Raw genomic sequence first — 21762 nt, 5'->3', positions numbered from 1 at the left:
GTTGTTTTAAGCCAGTAGATTTGGGGGATGGTTTGTTATGCAATGAAAGTTAACTGATACAGAAGGGTAAGCTCCTTCCTAAAGGGTAATAATCCTCTTCAGGGCAGAGACCACACCATTTCCAAGATTTCCAAACAGTACGTCACAGACCAAAGCCAGTCTGTGTTAAAGTTTTCTCTGGGTTGTGATTACATGACAAAAATAAGGGCAATTTAACAGATATATTTCCATTGATGTAAGGTTGCCATGATCCCTTCTTTGGAAGAACTGTCCTTTATTCTGAAGTCAGGGCCATCTTTTTTTTTGTATTAAAATATCCTTTTATAAAATGATACATGGTAGACAATATCCTTACTTGGGCACAATAAAAAGTTGATAATCCTGGGTCCCAACACTCCATATTTTAATGGAACTTAGCAGATGGAATGGGATTTGAACCCAGAGCCTGAGGATTTCCACTACTATAATCAAAAATCAAGGAGCAGCTGCCTTATCTACTTTACAAATAGCTCCCAACTCCAGTAGGCGCTTGATGCCCTTATGAGGAATGAGTAAATGAATGAATAAATCTAAATTTAACAGATGACAAAAGTGAAACCCAGAGATCATCTAGGAGTTAGCAGCCCAGCCCGACCTGAATACAGGTCTCCTGACTCCCACTCCAGGGCTGTTTATGTTATCTTACCATCCAACATGGATGGAGGATGTCCCTAGACACCAGAAACGAGATGTCAAATTCTATGCCACTTAAGGAGGATTTCTGTCTTTAGCAGGAACTTATAAAACTGAATGCTCTTAAATTAAAACTGATTAAGTGAGGAATAGTACAAACTCCTGCTGCCGCTTACAGGAAAGAACACCTGATCAGGGATGTGCCTGCCCTACACCCTGATCCTTGTCATCCCAGCCCGTCCCCGCGAGATCACAGCCAAGCAAGGGAAGCCAAATTATGGAATATCTGGCCTGTGCCAGAGACTGTACTGCGGGTGAGACACATTCTATTATAGCTCCCTTCTGTGGTAACTATTAATATTCTCAATTTACAAATGGGGAAAAGAAGACTCAATAATAGATGGGAGTGGGATTTGAACCCAGAGCCTGAGGATTTCTACCACTTCGGGTTCTGCCTCTTTGCTTCCTGACAGCTGGAATGTTTGGTCCACCCTTGTCAGAAATACCTGGGGTGCTTGTGATACCCAACTTTTACTGAGCCCCTAGCATGTGCCCTTAGGCATTGTTCTAAGTGAGAAAATTCATTTAATTCTCACAGCCAGTTCCCTGATGGAAGTATACTATTATTATCCCCATTTTACAGATGAGGAAACTGAGGTATTGAAATGCACCCAGTAACCTGCTCAAGGTCCCGCTGGTAAGAGGGAGAACACAGCTTCGTACTGCCAGTGTACAAGTTCCTGGGCCCCACTCTAGACACAGAATCAGAATTTCTGGGGACACAAGGTCCAGGAATCTGCATTTTCAATAAGCTTCCCAGGTCATGCTGGTGCATAAAGAGGTCCCAGAGCCCTCCAGGCCCAGGAATCTGTGATCCTATAGACCAAAGTCTCACCTCTGACTTTCCTGCACTGTGGATTGTCAGGACCTTTGAGGATAAAATCCAGCTCACCAGGTTCCAGGCCCATGTGTCTTTGTCTCCTGAGGACTGGAGAAGTTCTTTCAGGTTGGGTAACTTAGTGGCATCTGCAAGCTGAAGTGAGGAAAACCTCCGTTAGCAAGGATCCTGGACAAAATGATAGTAACCCCAGGTGCCCTCTAGTGGTAAGGCAGGCGACCTGCACTTCTTTCAGGTTCCAAGGAATTTCTTCAGAGGGAAATGCAACAGGTCTACAATCCCTTTCCAAATACTGCCCAACTCCAAATGTTCTGAACACTGGAAGGTTATCTGTAACTCAACTGGTACAAAACCTAACCTGAGCTGATGTGAGGTTCGTTTAATCTTTATTATCCCACTTTGTGTTACTACTGATGAGATGCATTTTGCTGCAGGACTATTAATACCTGATTATGGGATGCACCCCGCTGGAGGTGTTACCAAATACATGGTATATACACATGTGGGTAAAGGGTTACAAAGCCTTCTCCCTTCAGCATGAGTTAATTTCCTGTTAACCTGTTCCCCTGGAGACCAGACAAAGGTAATATAGCAACTACATACAGAACCAGGCAACGCTGCTTTTGGTAAAGATGACTCAGAACAGTAACTGCATCTGGACTGGAGGAAACTGAGTGGGGAATCCATGGTTTTGGGTTTCCCTGAGTGTGGTGACTTTTTGTGAGGACACTGGCAGCTATGTCTATGCTGTTCTTACTAGAGGGACCAGCCTCCATGGAACATGGGGCTTCATTAGACCAGTGCAGTTCCTGCAGCCACCCAACATGAATCTCATCTCCTTACACCCGAACTGTCCCTCTCGGGGGCAAGACTAGCTCCTGGACCTCTACGGGGACTATAGCAAGGACTTCTGCAGAAATGGAATGCCCTCCTGTGAGCTGTGATCCATCCCAGAGCCTTCTGATTTAGGCTGGTACCCGGTGTGGCCTGTGACAGTTGTCTTGAGGTGGACAATATTGCCTTTGTAAAATCACGCAGAATCAATTCTGAAACAGATCTGGTGCCAGGATTTCTGATAAGGGACTGTGGACCTGGACTAGCAGAGAGCTACAAGGTATCTGTAGCTTTTGCTCAGAAATTAAAACTGACTAGAAGCCAGATCTCTCCAGCATGGCATTTAAAACACCACTGCAGACTGGTGCCATCTGTGAACATACCTCCTCCAAGCTTTGCTCACTCAGTCCCCTGGAGCGCCCCTTCCCCACCTCTACTAACCCAGGTATCCCCTCTCCTCCAAAACCCTAAAGCACTCAGCCCCAATACTCTCTCCCCAGAATGGCCAGGACTCGCGGAGACCAACGACTGTCTTGTGTTTTCCTAGTTCTCCTGTTTCCTGGATGTAGAGAAAAGAGCAGACATATCTCAGATTGAATCCCTGCTCCTTAGGCAAAGCGCTAGACCTGGCTGGGCCTCAGTCTCTCTAACATGGGAACCCCACTATCGCCATGTGGATTGTCAGGAAGATTAAAGAAGGTAACACAATCTCAGGGTCTGGTCTATACAGTGTATGTCCATTTCTGTTCTTCTTTGTATTTCTCCCCGGACAACACATACCTTTCCTAGGGATGTAGTTGGTACTTCATGAATACCAGTAGCTTTTTCCCCCGTTTCTAGATAGTTCACTGTTGCCAACCTTGGGGGGGTTTATTTCTTAACCCTGTAGTTGAAAATCAGAAACCTTTCAGGGCTGCTTTATTCCTGTCTCTATTTCTAAAGATTCAATCAATAGCCTCAGGCTTCTGAAAAAACTATCTCTACATGCCTTGCAGGCCATCCGTGAGGATCCAATTTAAAGACATGGGGCTTCCCTGGTGGCGCAGTGGTTGAGAGTCCGCCTGCCGATGCAAGAGATACGGGTTCACGCCCCGGTCAGGGAAGATCCCACGCGCCGCAGAGCGGCTGGGCCCGTGAGCCACGGCCGCTGAGCCTACGCGTCCGGAGTCGGTGCTCCGCAACGGGAGAGGCCACAACAGTGAGAGGCCCACGTACCGGAAAACAACAACAACAACAAAAAAAAAAAAAAACAAAGACACGGATGTGAAAAATGGGCAGAAGAACGAAATAGACATTTCTCCAAAGAAGATATACAGACAGCCAACAAACACATGAAAGAATGCTCAACATCACTAATCATTAGAGAAATGCAAATCAAAACTACAATGAGGTATCACCTCACACCAGTCAGAATGGCCATCATCAAAAAATCTACAAACAATAAATGCTGGAAAGGGTGTGGAGAAAAAGGAACCCTCCTGCACTGTTGGTAGGAATATAAATTGATACAGCCACTATGGAGAACAGTATGGAGGTTCCTTAAAAAACTAAAAATAGAACTACCATATGACCCAGCAATCTCACTACTGGGCATATACCCTGAGAAAACCATAATTCAAAAAGAGTCATGTGCCACAATGTTCATTGCAGCTCTATTTACAATAGCCAGGACATGGAAGCAACCTAAGTGTCCAGCGACAGATGAATGGATAAAGATGTGGCACATATATACAATGGAATATTACTCAGCCATAAAAAGAAATGAAATTGAGTTATTTGTAGTGAGGTGGATGGACCTAGAGTCTGTCATACAGAGTGAAGTAAGTCAGAAAGAGAAGAACAAATACCGTATGATAACACATATATATGGAATCTAAAAAAAAAAATGGTTCTAAAGAACCTAGGGGCAGGACAGGAATAAAGACGCGGACGTAGAGAATGGACTTGAGGATAAGGGAAGGAGGAAGGGTAAGCTGGGACGAAGTGAGAGACTGGCATGGACATATATACACTAGCAAATGTAAAATAGCTATCTAGTGGGCAGCAGCTGCATGGCACAGGGAGATCAGCTCGGTGCTTTGTGACCACCTAGAGGGGTGGGATAGGGAGGGTGGGAGGGAGACGCAAGAGGGAGGAGATATGGGGATATATGCATATATATACCTGATTCACTTTGTTATAAAGCAGAAACTAACACACTACTGTAAAGCAATTATACTCCAATAAAGATGTTATAAATAAATAAATAAATAAAAACATGGATGTGTAGATGCTCCACAAGTGTTGATCCTACACAGCAGGGAGGCAGAAAGGTAAATAATTATGACTTAAAAACTATTCACTGACTGTCATAACAAAGACGGATACAAACTACAAAAGGGGCCAGGCGGGACTCCTGTTGGGTAGGCGCTTTGAGAAAAGGGAGTGGTCAGGCAAGTCTTCAAAGGGGAGGTGCTGTGTGATCGGGTTGGACAGGCAAAGGCACAGAAGCACGGAAGTGCAGCATGTAGTCAGGGATGTGGATGGCAACAAGGGAGGTTAACTGTACGAGCTCTCCTCCTGGGCGGCCCAGGTCCAAACCTGGGCTCTTACACCCCTTACTAGCTGTGTGACCTGGGTGAGTTAACCTGTGTCTCAGTTTCCTCAAACACATAATTGGGACAATGTGATCCACTTCACAGGATGCCAGTGAAGGTTAACCAAGTTAAACGAGTGCAGCACTTAGAGCAACAGGAAGGTATTAAGTTAGTGGGACTGCCATGATTGTTATCATTAACTGCAAATAGTTCAGTATGCCTGCAGCCTAGAGTATGGGGGAGGAGTCGCCAGGAGGAACAGGAGTGAGGTGACTTGAGATCAGCCAGTGAAGGGCCTTGTATCCCCCTTGGGGACTCTGGCCTTTGTTCTGTAGGCAACATGGAGCCACTGAGGGTACCTGAAGATGCGTTCCGAATGACATACCCTCAGGGACACCTCGGCCTTCCCTGTCCCTCTTCTCTACTCCTGGTCCACATCTGTTACGCCAGAGCCAGAGCAGTCTTCTGTCCCATTGGGATTACCATTGCCATCACTGCTCTCCAATCCCACCTGTGAGCCGCAGCCTTTGCCAACAGTCCAGACCAAGGCACAGGGGGCCTCACAAAAGGACTGTCAGTTAACCCAGGCCCCTTTCAGGGGTTCAGTCTGTGGAAGTGGGAGAGAACTCTCCCAACTCTGAGCTGGGCCCAGGCCTCTTCCAGGGCTCAAGGCCCTCAGACACACTGCTGCCTGCCCACTGCTGCCTGTGTGTCCTGCAGGGCTGCCCTCGTTGTCCCCACTCTTAACCCCTCAGCTGACCTCCCTAATGTCCTGTTTCACTTTTCAAGCTACTCTGAAAAATCAATCTGCTACAAAAAGTTAACAGGATTCTTCCTCTTGTGACCAAACCTGTCTGTATTTGAGCAGGGCTTTCTGAGGACCAGGTAGAGACTATTTTATCTGGCAGCCAGCGTGTAGTCAGGGACGTGGATGGCAACGAGGGAGGTTAACTGTACGAGCTCTCCTCCCAGGCAGCCAGATAACATACAATCTGCTCAGTTAAATTTGAATTTCAGATAAACAACAATATTTTTTTAATATAATATAACCCATGCAATATTTGGGGCATACCTGTGCTAAAAAAATAATTTGTTGCTTCTCTGAAGTTCAAATTTGTATTTCGGTCTATATTTTTTAATCTGCTAAAACCAGCAACCCTCCCCTTAACAAGGCCCTTCAGAATCTGGGCTGGCCTCTGCCTAAGAGAACCTTCTGCCACAGACTTCCCACCTGCTCCTCCCTTGTTGTTCCTCAGCTGCCCTATGTCTCTCCTCCCCTGTGCTTCTGCAGCTGCCCAGCATGACATTCAGTCTTCAAAGCCAGCCTAGAGTCACCTGCCCTGTCCCTGACCCCCCATGACCTCTGTGCTCCCCTTGTGCTCAGTGCAGAATCCCAGGTTGGTCCTTGACTCTCTGGGACCATCTCAAATCCGCTTAAGACAAATGCTTCCTGAGGGCCAACCACATCTTACGTATCCTGGAGTCTCAGAGGCCAGCCTGCAACCTGACATGAAGTTCAGAATGAGACAGTAATAGCTACGATTTGTTGAGGCCTTATCACGTGCCAGGCACTGGGCTAAATGCTGTGCATGTCTCGTCTCATTTTATCCTCACAACAGCCCAGCTTAAAGATGATCGTCAGAGACATGCAAATCAAAACCACAATGAGGTATCACCTCACACGTGTCAGAATGGCCATCTACCTACCTACCCACCTACCACTCCTCGGTATATATCTGAAGAAAAAGAAAACACTAATTTGAGAAGACACAGGCGCCCCAACGTTCATAGCAGCTCTATTTACAATAGCCAAGATATGGAAGCAACCTAAGTGTCCATCAGCAGATGAATGGATAAATAAGATAGGTGTTTGTGTGTGTGTACACACACACACACACACACACGCACACACGCACACTATGGAATACTACTCAGCCATAAGAAAGAATGAAAATTTGCCATTTGCAACAACATGGATGGACTTGGAGGGTATTATGCTAAGTGCAGTAAGTCCAACAGAGAAAGACAAATGATATCACTTATATGTGGAATCTAAAAAATAAAACTAGTGAATATAACAAAACAGCAACAGACTCACAGATATAAAGAACTAGTGGTTATCAGTGGGAAGAAGGAAGCGGGGAGGGGCAGGAGAGAGGTACGGGATTAGGAGGTACAAACTACTATGTACAAACTAGACAAGCTACAAGGATATGTTGTACAGTGCAGGGAATATAGCCGATATTTTATAATAATTATAAATGGAGTATAACCTTTAAAAACTGTGAATCACTGTTATACACCTGAAACCTATATAATACTGTAAATCAACTAAACCTCAATAAAAGAATTTTTTTTAATTTTAAAACATAAATACATACATACAAGTGAGGAAACTGAGGCTTAGAAAGGTTAAGTACCTTGCCTAGGGTCACACAGCTATTCATTGGCAAGGAAGAGACATGAAGCCAGGTGGCCTGACTCCAGAGTCCATTCTCTGTGATGCTCTCCGACCAAATCAATGGAGAAATTTAGTAATAGACTGAATATTTTAGCCCAAAAGAGTCAATCCAAGTAGGACTTTAAGAGGCTACTTGGGAAGCTTTAGGTATGTTACCTGAATAACACAACCAAGACTGCTACTGGGTATGCTTAAGCCCTGTCAAAAGTAGAGAGTAAGATGTATGTCACGTGTAGTATGGGGCAGGGGCAGAAGACAGAAAACCCTCCATCTAGACAAGAGTTATGAACCACAGTTGGTGACAGTGGAAGGCATTTATCAACAACTGGCTTGAGGAGAAAGTGTGCAGGAGGAAAGCAGGCATTTCTGGGGGCTGGGGGGCAGGCAAAGGGAAAGGTTTTCAAAGCAAGTAGGATGGGAGTGGGGCCTGGAGTGAGGGGAAGGAATCTGAGAGAGAGCATTCCCAGTGGGAAAGAACATGGTGAGGAGGCAGAGAAGGAAACAGTGCCTGTCCCAAAAGGTGGTCAGGGCTCACATGTCCCTAGGGCCAGAGAGGTGATGAAAATGAGTAAGGGGTTATCCAGGAAAGAATAGTAAGGACTGTGTTGAACTGGAGACCCCTGGCCTAGCAAAGGGACCAGCCACCACCCCCCCCCAGCTCCAGCTGTTTTCTGCCCAAGGGCGACCTCTACCCAGGCTATGGAGCCTCAGATTTTTTTTCTTTTTAAAAGAAATCAGTAAGCTGCTTTTTTTTTTTTTTTTGGCCACACCTGAAAGTTTGCAGGATCTTAGTTCCCTGATGGACCAGGGATGGAACCCATGCCCCCTGCAGAGGAAGGGTGCAGTCCTAACCACTGGACACCAGGGAATTCCCCCACACACACTTTTTTTTAAATTTCCGAATTTCTAAAAGACCAGAGGACAAACAAAATCTGTCATCCCACAGGCCACATTTTCGCAGCCTCTGCTCTGAGGAATAAGGAAGGATTCAGTTGGAGAAGTGGCTGAGGGAGCCTGGGCCAGTCCTGAATGTTGGGCAGTGCTGGGCAGTCACAGGGGTTTGAGAAAGGAAGTCTCAGGAAAGAGGTGGTCTGGGTGACTGAGAAGCCAAGGACAGGGAACCAGCAGGGGGTGAGCAGAGGAGAGAGAGGACCAGTGACCTTAGAAGGAGACAATTCAATCTCTTTGAGTCAGGAGGCGGCAGGACAGCCCAGTGGACACTTTGCAACCATGCAGATCACAATCTCCTGGGGAGGCAGCCCAAGAATCTGTGTCTACAGAAGCTGCCACAAGTGATTATTACTACCAGGAAAAGGTGGGGATACTCAGGTTTAAGTGTTAAGCAATGTTGTCCTAGAACGGCTGGCAGCAGGAAAGAACATCTGAAAAAAATCCTTGTCTAGGAAGATGCCAAAGGCCATAGTTACTAGTTGTGGGTGGAGGTGCTAGAAGGAAATGAACCAAAGGTATAGCCAAGGTCACCAGCCTCGGGGACCTGACAAACAGAGCGACACCTGGAAGTGGGGTGGGCAGGATGGGTGGAGGTGGTGGGCCACTGAGATGAAGGTGGGAAAGATGGACTGCACAGTTACATACAGGTACACCTTGCTTTGCATAAACCTAAGGTATGAAAATCCAGATTTACTAAAACAGATTGGGGGTAAAAGTCTACAAGAGTCCGCTTCATAAAAAGAGTCATCAGGGGGCTTCCCTGGTGGCGCAGTGGTTGAGAATCTGCCTGCTAATGCAGGGGACACAGGTTCGAGCCCTGGTTTGGGAGGATCCCACATGCCATGGAGCAACTAGGCCCGTGCACCACAACTACTGAGCCTGCGCGTCTGGAGCCTGTGCTCCGCAACAAGAGAGGCCGTGATAGTCAGAGGCCCGCGCACCACGATGAAGAGTGGCCCCAGCTTGCCACAACTAGAGAAAGCCCTCGCACAGAAACGAAGTCCTAACATGGCAAAAATACATAAATAAATTACTAAATTCCTACCCCCAACATCTTCTTTAAAAAAAAAAAAAGAGTCATCAGGGGAACCCTTTAAAGGGGTGGTTCTCTACCCTGACTACACACCGGCATCACCTGGAGCTGGAGGAGGTCTGCCACCAGCACATATACTGATTAGCTGATGGTGACAGAGATGATAATAGAACCTACATCGCTGAGTTGTTAGGAAGGTTAAACAAGTTACACATAGTTCTCCTGAGAACAGAAATAAAAAGGTAATCTGAGAGGGACTTCCCTGGTGGCACAGTGGTTAAGAATACTGCCAATGCAGGGGACACGAGTTCCAGCCCTGGTCCGGGAAGATCCCACATGCCGCGGAGCAACTAAGCCCGCGCGCCACAACTACTGAGCCTGTGCTCTAGAGCCCGCGAGCCACAACTATTAAGCCCATGTGCCACAACTACTGAAACCTGCACACCTAGAGCCCATGCTCTGCAACGAGAAGCCACCGCAATGCAAAGCCCGCACGCCGCAACGAAGAGTAGCCACCGCTCGCCGCAACTAAAAATAAAGCCCGCGCGCAGCAATGAAGACCCAACGCAGCCATAAATAAATAAATAAATAATAAATTTATTTTTTTAAAAAGTTAACCTTTGAGTCAGAGAGACACAGGTTAGATGCTAAGTTCTGGGCAGCTTTTCTTTAACTCATGTAACATGTGACAAAACGAAACCTAAAGTGTGTTTATCTAAGAATGTGCATGCCCCCAGAGGTCACTCCGGGTCCTGCGTGGTGGGGGGGGGCCTCGCCTCAGAAAGAGCTCCTGAAAGCCATGCCTAACAGAAAGCCAAGAATCTGCATGGCCTGGGCTAATTTCCCTAACACCAGTGCCCAATAAGGAATACAGCAACAGCGTGGGATGGTAAGAATCTGTCTGTGTTTCTCCAGTGGCCCCCAAGAGAAAGAGTGCATTGTCTAAAACTGTCCCCAAAGGGAGACCCACGTGCAGGACAGTCTGTCTCTACCGAGGAGGAGGCTATTTGGGGCTACCCATATTGCCAATGTTCTCCTAAGGAATTACAGGTATGGGAGGAAGGGTATGCCTCAAACCGAGGGGAGGGATATGGGACAGGGTGAGCTCTATCAGGGGAGCTTATACTTTATCACTTGCTTTTTTTCAAACACGAATATAATCAAACATTACCTGTGTAATTAAAACGAAATTTTTAAAAGGCATGAATAAATCAAAGCAATTCCAAAGATCCCTTTGTATTTATCCCATATTCATCAAAGTAACCCGATTCTGTTCCAGCAGAAAGAGAACACACTGAGCATTCTAATCCATTTGGATGTTTCTTGGCAAAAAATTAATAAAGCGCATTGTGAGGCATCATCTCTGGTGAGTTTGGTCCCTCTGACCCCCAATCTCTCCTCCTCCCTCTACTCCTCCTGAACAGATCTCTCTGTCACCCTGCCACCACAAGGGTCTTTCAGAAATGCATCCTGGATGTCACCAATGACCTCCCAGCCCAAGGATAAAGTCTACACATCTGGGCAGGACATGCCCAGTCCTGTTTGCTCTGGTTGGCCTCATCTCTTTCTGTTCCCCATGAAAGCCACACTAAAGTACAGACTTATCCTTCCTGGTGAGGTCCTGGCTTTCTGCCCATCCTGCTACTCCTCCTGGAATACCCCTTTCCTCCTCTCTGCTCCTCGAAATCCTCCATGTCCCTGGGGACTCAGCAGGGCATCATAACCGCCCCTGGTTAGTGCTCCCTGATTCCAGCCTACTGCCAAGGCCTGGAGTCCTGCTCTGGGCTTCCGTGTTGTATATATAGGGCTTACCCCATAGTATAGCTGAGCAGGCTGTTAACCTCTCCTTGAGTCTTTAATTCTGTATTCTCAGCACCTGGCCCACAACAGGAGCTCCATAAATATCCACTGACAAAACTGAAGAAAGTTTTATCCCCAACACTCTGATATCACAAACTCACAAAATTAAATATCTGAATTTGCAGAACAAACCATGGGGGAAGTCAATCTGCTTGCCTCTTTCTCCAACCTCCCACTCCCTGTACCCGAAACCCCTGTGCACTGTGGTCAAGACCTGAGGTGCCCTCAACACATCCCCAGCCTAAGCTGCAATGGACCTGGTAGGGGACAGGAGGCTGGGCCTTTGTCCCTTGACCACCTGGGAGCAATAGCAAAGAGGGTCACCCAATACTGACCACCTCATCGGAGATAATTTTAAACATCTGTTGATTCTAAACATGATCAACATTCTGTTAATGTGGTTCATAACATTAAGAGATTTTCTAATGTTGAACTAATTTCGTATTCCTGGGATAAACCCAACCTATTAATAAGGAATTATTCTTCTTATATATTGCTAGTTTCAGGATCCTTTCATAGAGGATTTCCATATTTATACTCTTGAGTGACATTGGACTATAATTTTCTTTTCTTGTATCATTCTTATTAGATTTAGTATCAAGATTACACTATCCTATTTTTCAATACGCTGGAAGAATTGTGTAAAACTGGAATTACTTATTCCCTCAGTGATTGGTAGAACTCACCAATGAAACTGGGTAGGCCTGGAATTTTCTCTGAGGGAAAATCTTTGACTACTAATTCAATGTCTTTAATGATTATAGGCTTTTGACTTTGTATTTCTTACAGAATCAATTTTGGCAAGTTATATTTTTCTAGGTAATTTCAAACATTTGGATTACAAAGATAACTAATATCTGGAACGCTGACCCTGAGGTGAACTCTGCAAGAAATTAAGTGCCTCCTGAATCATCAGAGAAATAACAGCTCACATGTGTACTGTACATATGTTATAATTTATAAAAGTACTGGCCATATATTACCTCATCTGAAGATGAGGTCCGGGTGGCCTTGGTGACTTATGGTGTCTCATTATTTGCAAAGGGATAGATAACTTCCTATTTAGCAGAACCAGCTGATTCAGATCAACACCCTAAGCCACACTAGGAAATGTTGTGGAGGCCTATGCAACTGTTGAATTCCTCAGTTCACCCCTGGGAGTCACTTGGGAGTGTGAAGGTTGTCGGGAGTGTTCTTAGCTCCTGGAAACAAACCTTCCCCACGGCCAGGCTAGGAATGTTAAGTCCGGGGGCTGGCACCATCACTAACAGGAGTTCCACAGACAACGTGCCCTGCGAAGCAGTGGACAGCACAGGGGAAAAGTACACTCACCAGGGCCTCAAAGTCCTTGCAGTCGTGGCGGGCATAGGATGCGGGGAAGGGCCGCAGTACAGAGTCGCGCTTGTAGCTCTGCAGGGCCGAGGCGAAGAAGCTGCAGCGGAGGTCGGCAGCCAGCACGTCACGGCCCGCCGCCTCCCTGACGGTCGCCCAGTTTGTGGGCTGCATCCCAGGTCGCGGCGTGTTGCCGGAGACGCGCCGGGCGAGGGCTAGGGCCGAGCCTGCGTTCAGCGAGGGGCTGGGTCCGGGGACAATGGGCCGGAGTCCCTAGGCCTGGGGTGAGTTACGCAGAGGGATGAGATGACAGGGGTGAGAACGTGCTGACGAGTGTCTTCTGCGGGGGCCGGGCCGCTCGCCGCCCAGGGAGACGGGCCAGGGAGGAGAGGGATCCGGCCGGGACCGCGCGCGGGTCAGTCAGCGGGGGGTTGGGCCTGGGGATAACGGAGCCTGACGGACGGGGGATCCCAGGCCTGGGGGAGGGGCTATGACATGGGGTGAGACGACAAAGTACTGACTCGTGTCCTCTGAAGAGGCCTGGGGTGGGGGGGGCACCCCCAGCGGGGGCCGCGGGCCGAGCCCTCTCCCCACGCCCGGCGAGGCTAAGGCGCTGCACGGGCCTTCCTGCCCCGCCTCCGACAGGCGCCGCCGAAGCCCCAGCGTTCGCCTGGCTGCCCTCGGCGCTGCCTGCGTTCCGCCAGCCGTACACGTCCACTCGCCGCGCGCCGCCCGCCGGATGGACTCCCGCGCCCCATCGCACGCCCAGGCCTACCTGACCTCCCGACCGCGGTTGCCGCTCCGCCCAGCCCAGCGAGGGCCCGCCCCTTTCCGCTCCCGCCTCCACCCGCTCCCCGGTGCAGGGTGTGTCCGCCCGACCGAGTGAGTGTGTCCCCCAGTTGCCAGGTGTGCGGACCCGGCTGAGTCGCCCACGCTGCTGCGGGCCATCCTCACTGAAGCCCCGAGTAGAAAATGACCCAGGCCCCCTTTTGACCCACCCTTGGACTTGCCTTTGTCCCAGCTCCGCGGGCTCAGCCTGCTCGTCTCTCCTGGGGAATTGCTACTACCTACTGCCTCCCTCTTGAATCATTTCCCCCCAAGATGGGCCGTGCAGAAGGAGCCATTTAACACGCAGGGCAACTGAGTCTCAGACTGCTGGCATGATTGCCCAAGGTTGCACAGCCCGACGGGGTAAATCTGGGATTCTGAAAACTAAAAGACCTTTCTTCTGCCTTTCAGCCTCCAGAATTCTCTGCATTGCTAAAGTCTCTGGCCTCTCACAAGACATGCCAAGATCCTCCTTTGGGACCCTGCATGAAAGGGAGCCTGAGGAGACAAGTAATGGGGGAGGGCAGAGGGGAGATTGACCCAACTCTGCAGGAGGGAAGGGACAAGACTCCCATGCCCTCTGCCCATTAGAGAAAACCCCACATTTTGGCCTCATGGTCACATGTAAATCTAAGCACAGGTCATCACTAATTCCTACACCAAGAAGCCCCTCAGCACCCTACCCACACCTCCACACTCCAGCATCCTCTGAGGGAGGAACTTCTCCACCTTCTGCATCCAGGCTGAGCAGGACCCTGAGCTCAGAGCACAGGTCCTTGCTGTTGGATTGTATGTATGACTTTGGGAGCAAGAGCGAGACCAGACCCCAGCCACCACAGGGCTTCCCAGGCCGGGGAATGAGTGCTGGCTGCTTCCAGGAGTCTGCATCAAACCTCTGGTTGCTGTGAGGCCTGTACTGCTCCAGAAGCACCAAAAAGTTCTGAGAGCCTTATGGCCTCAGAAAAGGCCCTTAGTGCCCCCAAAGTCCTGGGAGCCTCGTGGGACCCAGGAGTTCTAACACGGCTGCTGAAGCTCAGGCCCAGAAAGGCAGAGCCTGCAGCAGGAGGGCAGGTGACCTGGGAACCATCCCTCCTTCCTCCTCTTATTCACTGTGGGCCCTTAGGCAAGGCTGATGCCAAAAGCTCAGCTTCTCTGTACACCAGGGCTGAATTGAATCTTGGAGACGGAGTTTTGGGTGAAGTGGAAAAGAATAGCTTTATTGGTTTCCCAGACAAAGAGGGCCACAACGGGCTAATGCCTTCAAAACCGTGCATCCCCCCACTTGGAGAAGATAGTGAGAAGTTTTATAGTAATTGTTCAAAGAGGGTGTGATCAGCTTGTGGACATTCTTCTGATGGGTTGGTGGTGAGGTAAGTAGGAGTGATCTCGGAGAGGCCGCACTGAGTGGTGGCGTGAAGCAAGATATTAATTCCCTGCCCAGGAATTGAACCTGGGTAGCCTGGATAAAAACCAGGAATCCTAGCTACCACACCCCCTGGCTTTTGCCCCCAGTGAAAAATGCATTTCTCATGGAGGCAAAAACTGTAAAAACAGGTACAATGTTTATTATTAGAGACATAGCACAACAACAAGTGGGAGAGCACACAGAGAAACAGTTTGTTTAGTTAAGATAGAAGCAAGGCAGAAGAGGGGAAAGTGGCAGGGGTGGTGGGGTGGTAGGGTGGTGGGGTGGTGGTGGGATGAATTGGGAGATTGGGACTGACATGTATACACTAATATGTATAAAATAGATAACTAATAAGAACCTGCTGTATAAAAATAAATAAAATTAAAAAAAAAAAAAAGAAGCAAGGCAGAGATGCACACCCAGAGAGTAAGGGTGTGGGCATCCTCCCTAATGAGGAGGAGTGCAGTAAAGACGAGGTTAAGTCATTTATATAGGGCAGTTCTTCCAGGTCTTTGATTACCTTTGGCCAACTATCTGGTTTCTGTTTCCACACCTGACCTGCCCTAGGACCCTCCCCAACATGCGTGCGCAACTTTTTTCCAATATGGATTACAGCCCAGAGGCCTACAGGATGGCCTTAATATCACATGTTATGGGGTGGTGCCCCCCTCCTTTTTGACCCCAAGGAGCCTTTCTGCGCATGTGCAATGTCTCCCTTCCCCAAGGATGGGAAATGTATGACCTCTTGATCTTTTAACAGGGTTTAGCCCCTCGCTGTCCCTGCCATAAAAGTGTCCAATGTCTGGTTATTTACCCTATTCCTGTTGCTGGTTTTTATATTGAGGTGCAGATCTCAAAATATAGATGGGAGTCCAGTCATAAATATGTACTCATGGAGCCTGTTTGTCTCTTGCTTCAGGAAATGTAAATGGGCTGGTAATGAATGTCCGGCCTGCAGCTCATCTTCTCATGCAGGAGGTGTGCATAGGAGGCCAGTTATAAATGCCTAGCCTGGAGCCCATCCATCTCCTGCCTCAGAAGTCAGCATCATCAACCCTCAGGTCCAACTGGTCTGGGGTCTGCATGCTTGTGGGCAGCATACCATCCTTAATCATTAACTTTTCCCTACTGAAGCCTGCGCACCTAGAGCCCGTGCTCCTCAACAAGAGAAGCCAACACAATGAGAAGCCTGCACAACCGCAATGAAGAGTAGCCCCCGTTCGCCACAACTAGAGAAAGCCCGCATGCAGCAACGAAGACCCAACACAGCCAAACATAAACAAATAAAATAAATAAATTTATTTTTTTAAAAAATTCGCTGGTTCTTTCTTCTGTCAATTTACAACTACTGCTGACCCCTCTAGTGAATTTATTTATTATTTTTGGCTGTGTTAGGTCTTTATTGCTGTGTGTGGGCTTTCTCTGGCTATGGTGAGCAGGGGCTACTCTCCATTGCAGTCCACGGGCTTCTCACTATGGTGGCTTCTCTTGTTGCAGAGCATGGGCCCCTGGCACACGGGCTTCAATAGTTGCAGTACACAGGCTCAGTAGTTGTGGCACGTGGGCTCAGTAATTGTGGTGTACAGGCTCAGTAGTTGTGGCTCGTAGGCTCTAGAGCACAGGCTCAGTAGTCGTGGCACACGGGCTTAGTTGCTCCATGGCATGTGGGATCTTCCCGGACCAGGGCTCAAACCCATGTCCCCTGCATTGGCAGGCAGATTCTTAACCACTGCACCACCAGGGAAGTCCCCTCTAGTGAATTTTTCATTTCAATTATTGTACTTTTCAACTCCAGCATTTCCATTTGTTTCTTTTTAAATAATTTGTATCTTATTTCTATCAATAAGATATTCTCTACTTGATATAACATTGTCCTGATTCCTTCCTTTACTTCTTTAATCACTTCCTTTCATTTCTTGAACATATTTATAATGGCTACTTTGAAGCTTTGCCTGTTAAACCAACATCTGGTTGCTTTCACAGGCAGTTTTTGTTGACTTTTTTTTTTTTTCCCAGTGTATGGGTCACACTTTCCTCTATATTTGCATGTCTCACAATTTTTTGCTGCAGTCTCAAGTCCAGGTTGTCACCTGTGCTTCTGACCAACTGGCTATAAATAAGAGGTTCCCCTGTCCCCCTCCTTGGATTTGATTAATTTTCTTCAGTGGCTCACGGAATTCAGAAAAAAAGTTAACTTACTGTCTAAAAGGATAGAACGCAGGAAGAGCCAGATGAAAGAGATGACAGGGCAAGTATGGGGGAAGGGGCACAGAACTCCGATGCTCTTTCTGGGCACACCATTCTCCCTGCATCACCACATATTCCCCAACCCCAAAGCTCTCTCAACCCCACCCTTTTTGGATTTTTATGGAGGCCTTATTACTTAGGCATGGTTGATTAAATCATTGGCCACTGGTGACTTATTCAACCTCCATCCGCTCTCCCCTCTCTGGAGGTGATTAATGTCATCATATCAACAGTGATAAGTCATGTTGATGTATGTACCTTTGAAATGAGATGATGAAAATGACAATACACCTATGTGGTCTTCCTCTCAAAAACACATTACCCCAGTCTAATCATGAGAAAAACATCGGACAAATTCTAACAGAGGAGGATTCTGTAAAATATCAAAACTGTCAAAGTCATCAAAACAAGGAAAGTCTAAGAAACTCACAGCCCAGAGGAACCTAAGGAGACAACGAAATACAGTGTAGTATCCTGGGTAGGATCCTTCAACAGAAAAAAGACATTAGATAAAAACCAAGGAAATCTGAATAAACTACAGACTATTGATTCATTAATTATAACAAATGTACCATATTAACAATAACATGTTAATGATTGGGGTAACTGGGTGTGGGGTATACAGAAACTCCACATTATCTTCATAATTTTTCTTTAAATTTTTAAAATAAGTTCGAAACTTTTCTTAAAAAATTAAGTTTACTGGGCTTTCTTGGTGGCGCAGTGGTTGACAGTCCACCTGCTGATGCAGGGGACATGGGTTCGTGCCCCAGTCCAGGAGGATCCCACATGCCACGGAGCAGCTGGGCCCGTGAGCCGTGGCCGCTGAGCCTGCGCGTCAGGAGCCTGTGCTCCGCGACGGGAGGGGCCACAACAGTGAGAGGCCCGCGTACAGCAAAAAAAAAAAAAAAAATTAAGTCTACTTAAAAATCCATTATTGTTAAGTTGAGTTTAGGATATAAATGCAGAGATAATTTATGATGGAAAATCTATTAATGTAATTTCCCACATTCATATATTAAAAGGGAAAACTTATGATTATCTCAATAGCCACCTACACTGCAAGAAGAAAAAAAAATGCAATATACTAGGGACAGAATGCTATTAGTTTAATCAAAACAATTTTTACCAAATACATTTTGAGGCCCAGTACAAAATGAAGATGCAGGACCTTTGCTCAAAAATTATTAAGAATTTCATGAAGGGAGAGGGCAGACAGCAGAAGCAAGAAGAACTACAATTTTGCAGCCTGTGGAAGGAAAACCACATCCACAGAAAGATAGACAAAATGAAAAGGCAGAGGACTTTGTACCAGATGAAGGAACAACATAAAACCCCAGAAAAACAACTAAATGAAGTAGAGATAGGCAACCTTCCAGAAAAAGAATTCAGAATAATAATAGTGAAGATGATCCAGGACCTCGGAAAAAAAATGGAGGTAAAGATCGAGAAGATGCAAGAAATGTTTAACAAAGACCTAGAATAATTAAAGAACAAACACATAGAAGAATTAAAGAACAAACAAACAGAGATGAACAATACAATAACTGAAATGAAAAATACACTAGAAGGAATCAATAGCAGAATAACTGAGGCAGAAGAACGGATAAGTGACCTGGAAGACAGTATGGTGGAATTCACTGCCATGAAACAGAATAAAGAAAAAAGAATGAAAAGAAATGAAGACAGCCTAAGACACCTCTGGGGCAACATTAAACGCAACAACATTCACATTATAGTGGTCCCAGAAGGAGAAGAGAGAGAGAAAGGACCCGAGAAAATATTTGAAGACATTATAGTCAAAAACTTCCATAATATGGGAAAGGAAATAGTCACCCAAGTCCAGGAAGCACAGAGAGTCCCAGGCAGGATAAACCCAAGGAGAAACACGCCAAGACACATAGTAATCAAATTAACAAAAATTAAAGACAGAAAAATTATTGAAAGCAACAAGGGAAAAACAACAAATAACATACAAGGGAACTCCCATAAGGTTAACAGGTGATTTCTCAGCAGAAACTCTACAAGCCAGAAGGGAGTGGCATGATATAGTTAAAGTGATGAAAGGGAAGAACCTACAACCAAGATTACTCTACCTGGCAAGGATCTCATTCAGATTCAACAGAGAAATCAAAAACTTTACAGACAAGCAAAAGCTAAGAGAATTCAGCACCAGCAAACCAGCTCTACAACAAATGCTAAAGGAACTTCTCTAAGTGGGAAACACAAGAGAAGAAAAGGACCTACAAAAACAAACCCGTAGCAATTAAGAAAATGGTAATAGGAACATACACATCAATAATCACCTTAAACGTGAATGGATTAAATGCTCCAACCAAAAGACACAGGCTTGCTGAATGGATACAAAAATAAGACCCGTATATATGCTGTCTACAAGAGACCCACTTCAGACCTAAGGACACATACAGACTGAAAGTGAGGGGATGGAAAAAGATATTCCATGCAAAAATCAAAAGAAAGCTGGAGTAGCAATTCTCATATCAGACAAAATAGATTTTAAAATAAAGACTATTACAAGAGACAAAGAAGGACATTACATAATGATCAAGTGTTCAACCCAAGAAGATGATATAACAATTATAAATATATATGCACCCAACATAGGAGCACCTCAATACATAAGGCAACTGCTAACAGCTATAAAAGAGGAAATCGACAGTAACACAATAATAGTGGGGGACTTTAACACTTCACTTACACCAATGGACAGATCATCCAAACAGAAAATTAACAAGGAAACACAAGCTTTAAATGACACAATAGATCAGATAGACCTAATTGATATTTATAGGACATTCCCTCCAAACACAGCAGATTACACTTTCATCTCAAGTGCACACGGAACGTTCTCCAGGATAGATCACATCATGGGTCACAAATCAAGCCTCAGTAAATTTAAGAAAACTGAAATCATATCAAGCATCTTTTCTGACCACAACACTATGATATTAGAAATCAATTACAGGGAAAAAACGTAAAAAACACAAACACATGGAGGCTAAACAATACGCTACTAAATAACCAAAAGATCACTGAAGAAATCAAAGAGGAAATCAAAAAAATACCTAGAAACAAATTACAATGAAAACATGATGATCCAAAACCTATGGGATGCAGCAAAAGCAGTTCTAGGAGGGAAGTTTATAGCAGTACAAGCCTACCTCAAGAAATAAGAAAAATCTCAAATAAACAATCTAACCTTACACCTAAAGAACTAGAAAAAGAAGAACAAACAAAACCCAGAGTTAGCAGAAGGAAAGAAATCATAAAGACCAAAGCAGAAATACATGAAATAGAAACAAAGAAAACAATAGCAAAGATCAATAAAACTAAAAGCTGGTTCTCTGAGAAGATAAACAAAGTTGATAAGCCATTAGCCAGACTCATCAGGAAAAAGAGGGAAAGGACTCAAATCAATAAAATTAGAAAAGAAAAAGGAGAAGTTACCACAGACACCACAAAAATACAAAGCATCCTAAGAGACTACTACAGGCAAATCTACGCCAATAAAGTGGACTACCTGGAAGAAATGGTCAAATTCTTAGAAAGGTATAACTTTCCAAGACTGAACCAGGAAGAAAGAGAAAATATGAACAGACCAATCACAAGTAATGAAATTGAAACTGTGATTAAAAATCTTCCAACAAACAAAAGTCCAGGACCAGATGGCTTCACAGGTGAATTCTATCAAACATTTAGAGAAGAGCTAACACCATCCTTCTCAAACTCTTCCAAAAAACTGCAGAGGAAGGAACAGTCCCAAACTCATTCTATGAGGCCACCATCACCCTGATACCAAAACCAGACAAAGATACTACAAAAAAAGAAAACTACAGACCTATATCACTGATGAATATAGATGCAAAAATCCTCAAGAAAATACTAGCAAACAGAATCCCACAACATATTAAAAGGATCATACACCATGATCAAGTGGGATTTATCCCAGGGATGCAAGGATTCTTCAGTATACGGAAATCAATCAATGTGATACACCATACTAACAAATTGAAGAATAAAAACCATATGATCATCTCAGTAGATGCAGAAAAAGCTCTTGACAAAATTGAACACCGATTTATGATAAAAACTCTCCAGAAAGCGGGCATAGAGGGAACCTACCTCAACATAATAAAGGCCATATATGACAAACCCACAGCAAACATCATTCTCAATGGTGAAAAACTGAAAGCATTTCCTCTAAGATCAGGAACAAGACAAGGATGTCCACTCTCACCACTATTATTCAACATAGTATTGGAAGTCTTAGCCACGGCAATCAGAGAAGAAAAAGAAATAAAAGGAATCCAAATCGGAAAAGAAGAAGTAAAACTGTCACTTTTTGCAGATGACATGATACTATACTTAGAGAATCCTAAAGATGCCACCAGAAAACTACTAGAGCTAATCAATGAATTTGGTAAAGTTGCAGGATACAAAATTAATGCACAGAAATCTCTTGCATTCCTATATACTAATGATGAAAAATCTGAAAGAGAAATTAAGGAAACACTCCCATTTACCATTGCAACAAAAAGAATAAAATACCTAGGAATAAACCTACCTAAGGAGACAAAAGACCTGTATGCCGAAAACTATAAGACACTGATGAAAGAAATTAAAGATGATACAAACAGATGG

General features: G+C 45.5%; 1 protein-coding gene across 9 annotated transcripts in view; it reads right to left on the bottom strand.

The window, feature by feature from the left end:
- PARP16 (poly(ADP-ribose) polymerase family member 16) overlaps window positions 1–21762 on the bottom strand; it is a 58315-nt gene that overhangs the window by 27117 nt on the left and 9436 nt on the right. For 4 of the 9 annotated variants that reach the window (XM_032621524.1, XM_032621526.1, XM_032621522.1 and 1 more), the window contains exons 1-2: window positions 12618–13384; window positions 1568–1705 (exon numbers count right to left, since the gene is read on the bottom strand). In XM_032621524.1, the coding sequence (XP_032477415.1) occupies window positions 1568–1705; window positions 12618–12791 (312 nt within the window). In that variant the 5' untranslated portion in view covers window positions 12792–13384. Of the gene's footprint in view, window positions 1–1567; window positions 1706–12617; window positions 13868–21762 lie in introns of those variants that run through there. The other 5 variants (XM_032621520.1, XM_032621519.1, XM_032621523.1 and 2 more) reach the window with 5 other exon arrangements.

This window comes from Phocoena sinus, chromosome 2 (assembly GCF_008692025.1).
Source record: "Phocoena sinus isolate mPhoSin1 chromosome 2, mPhoSin1.pri, whole genome shotgun sequence".
NCBI lineage: Eukaryota > Metazoa > Chordata > Mammalia > Artiodactyla > Phocoenidae > Phocoena > Phocoena sinus.
The sequence above is the reverse complement of the archived record's forward strand: the minus strand, read 5'-3'. Positions and strand labels throughout refer to the sequence as shown.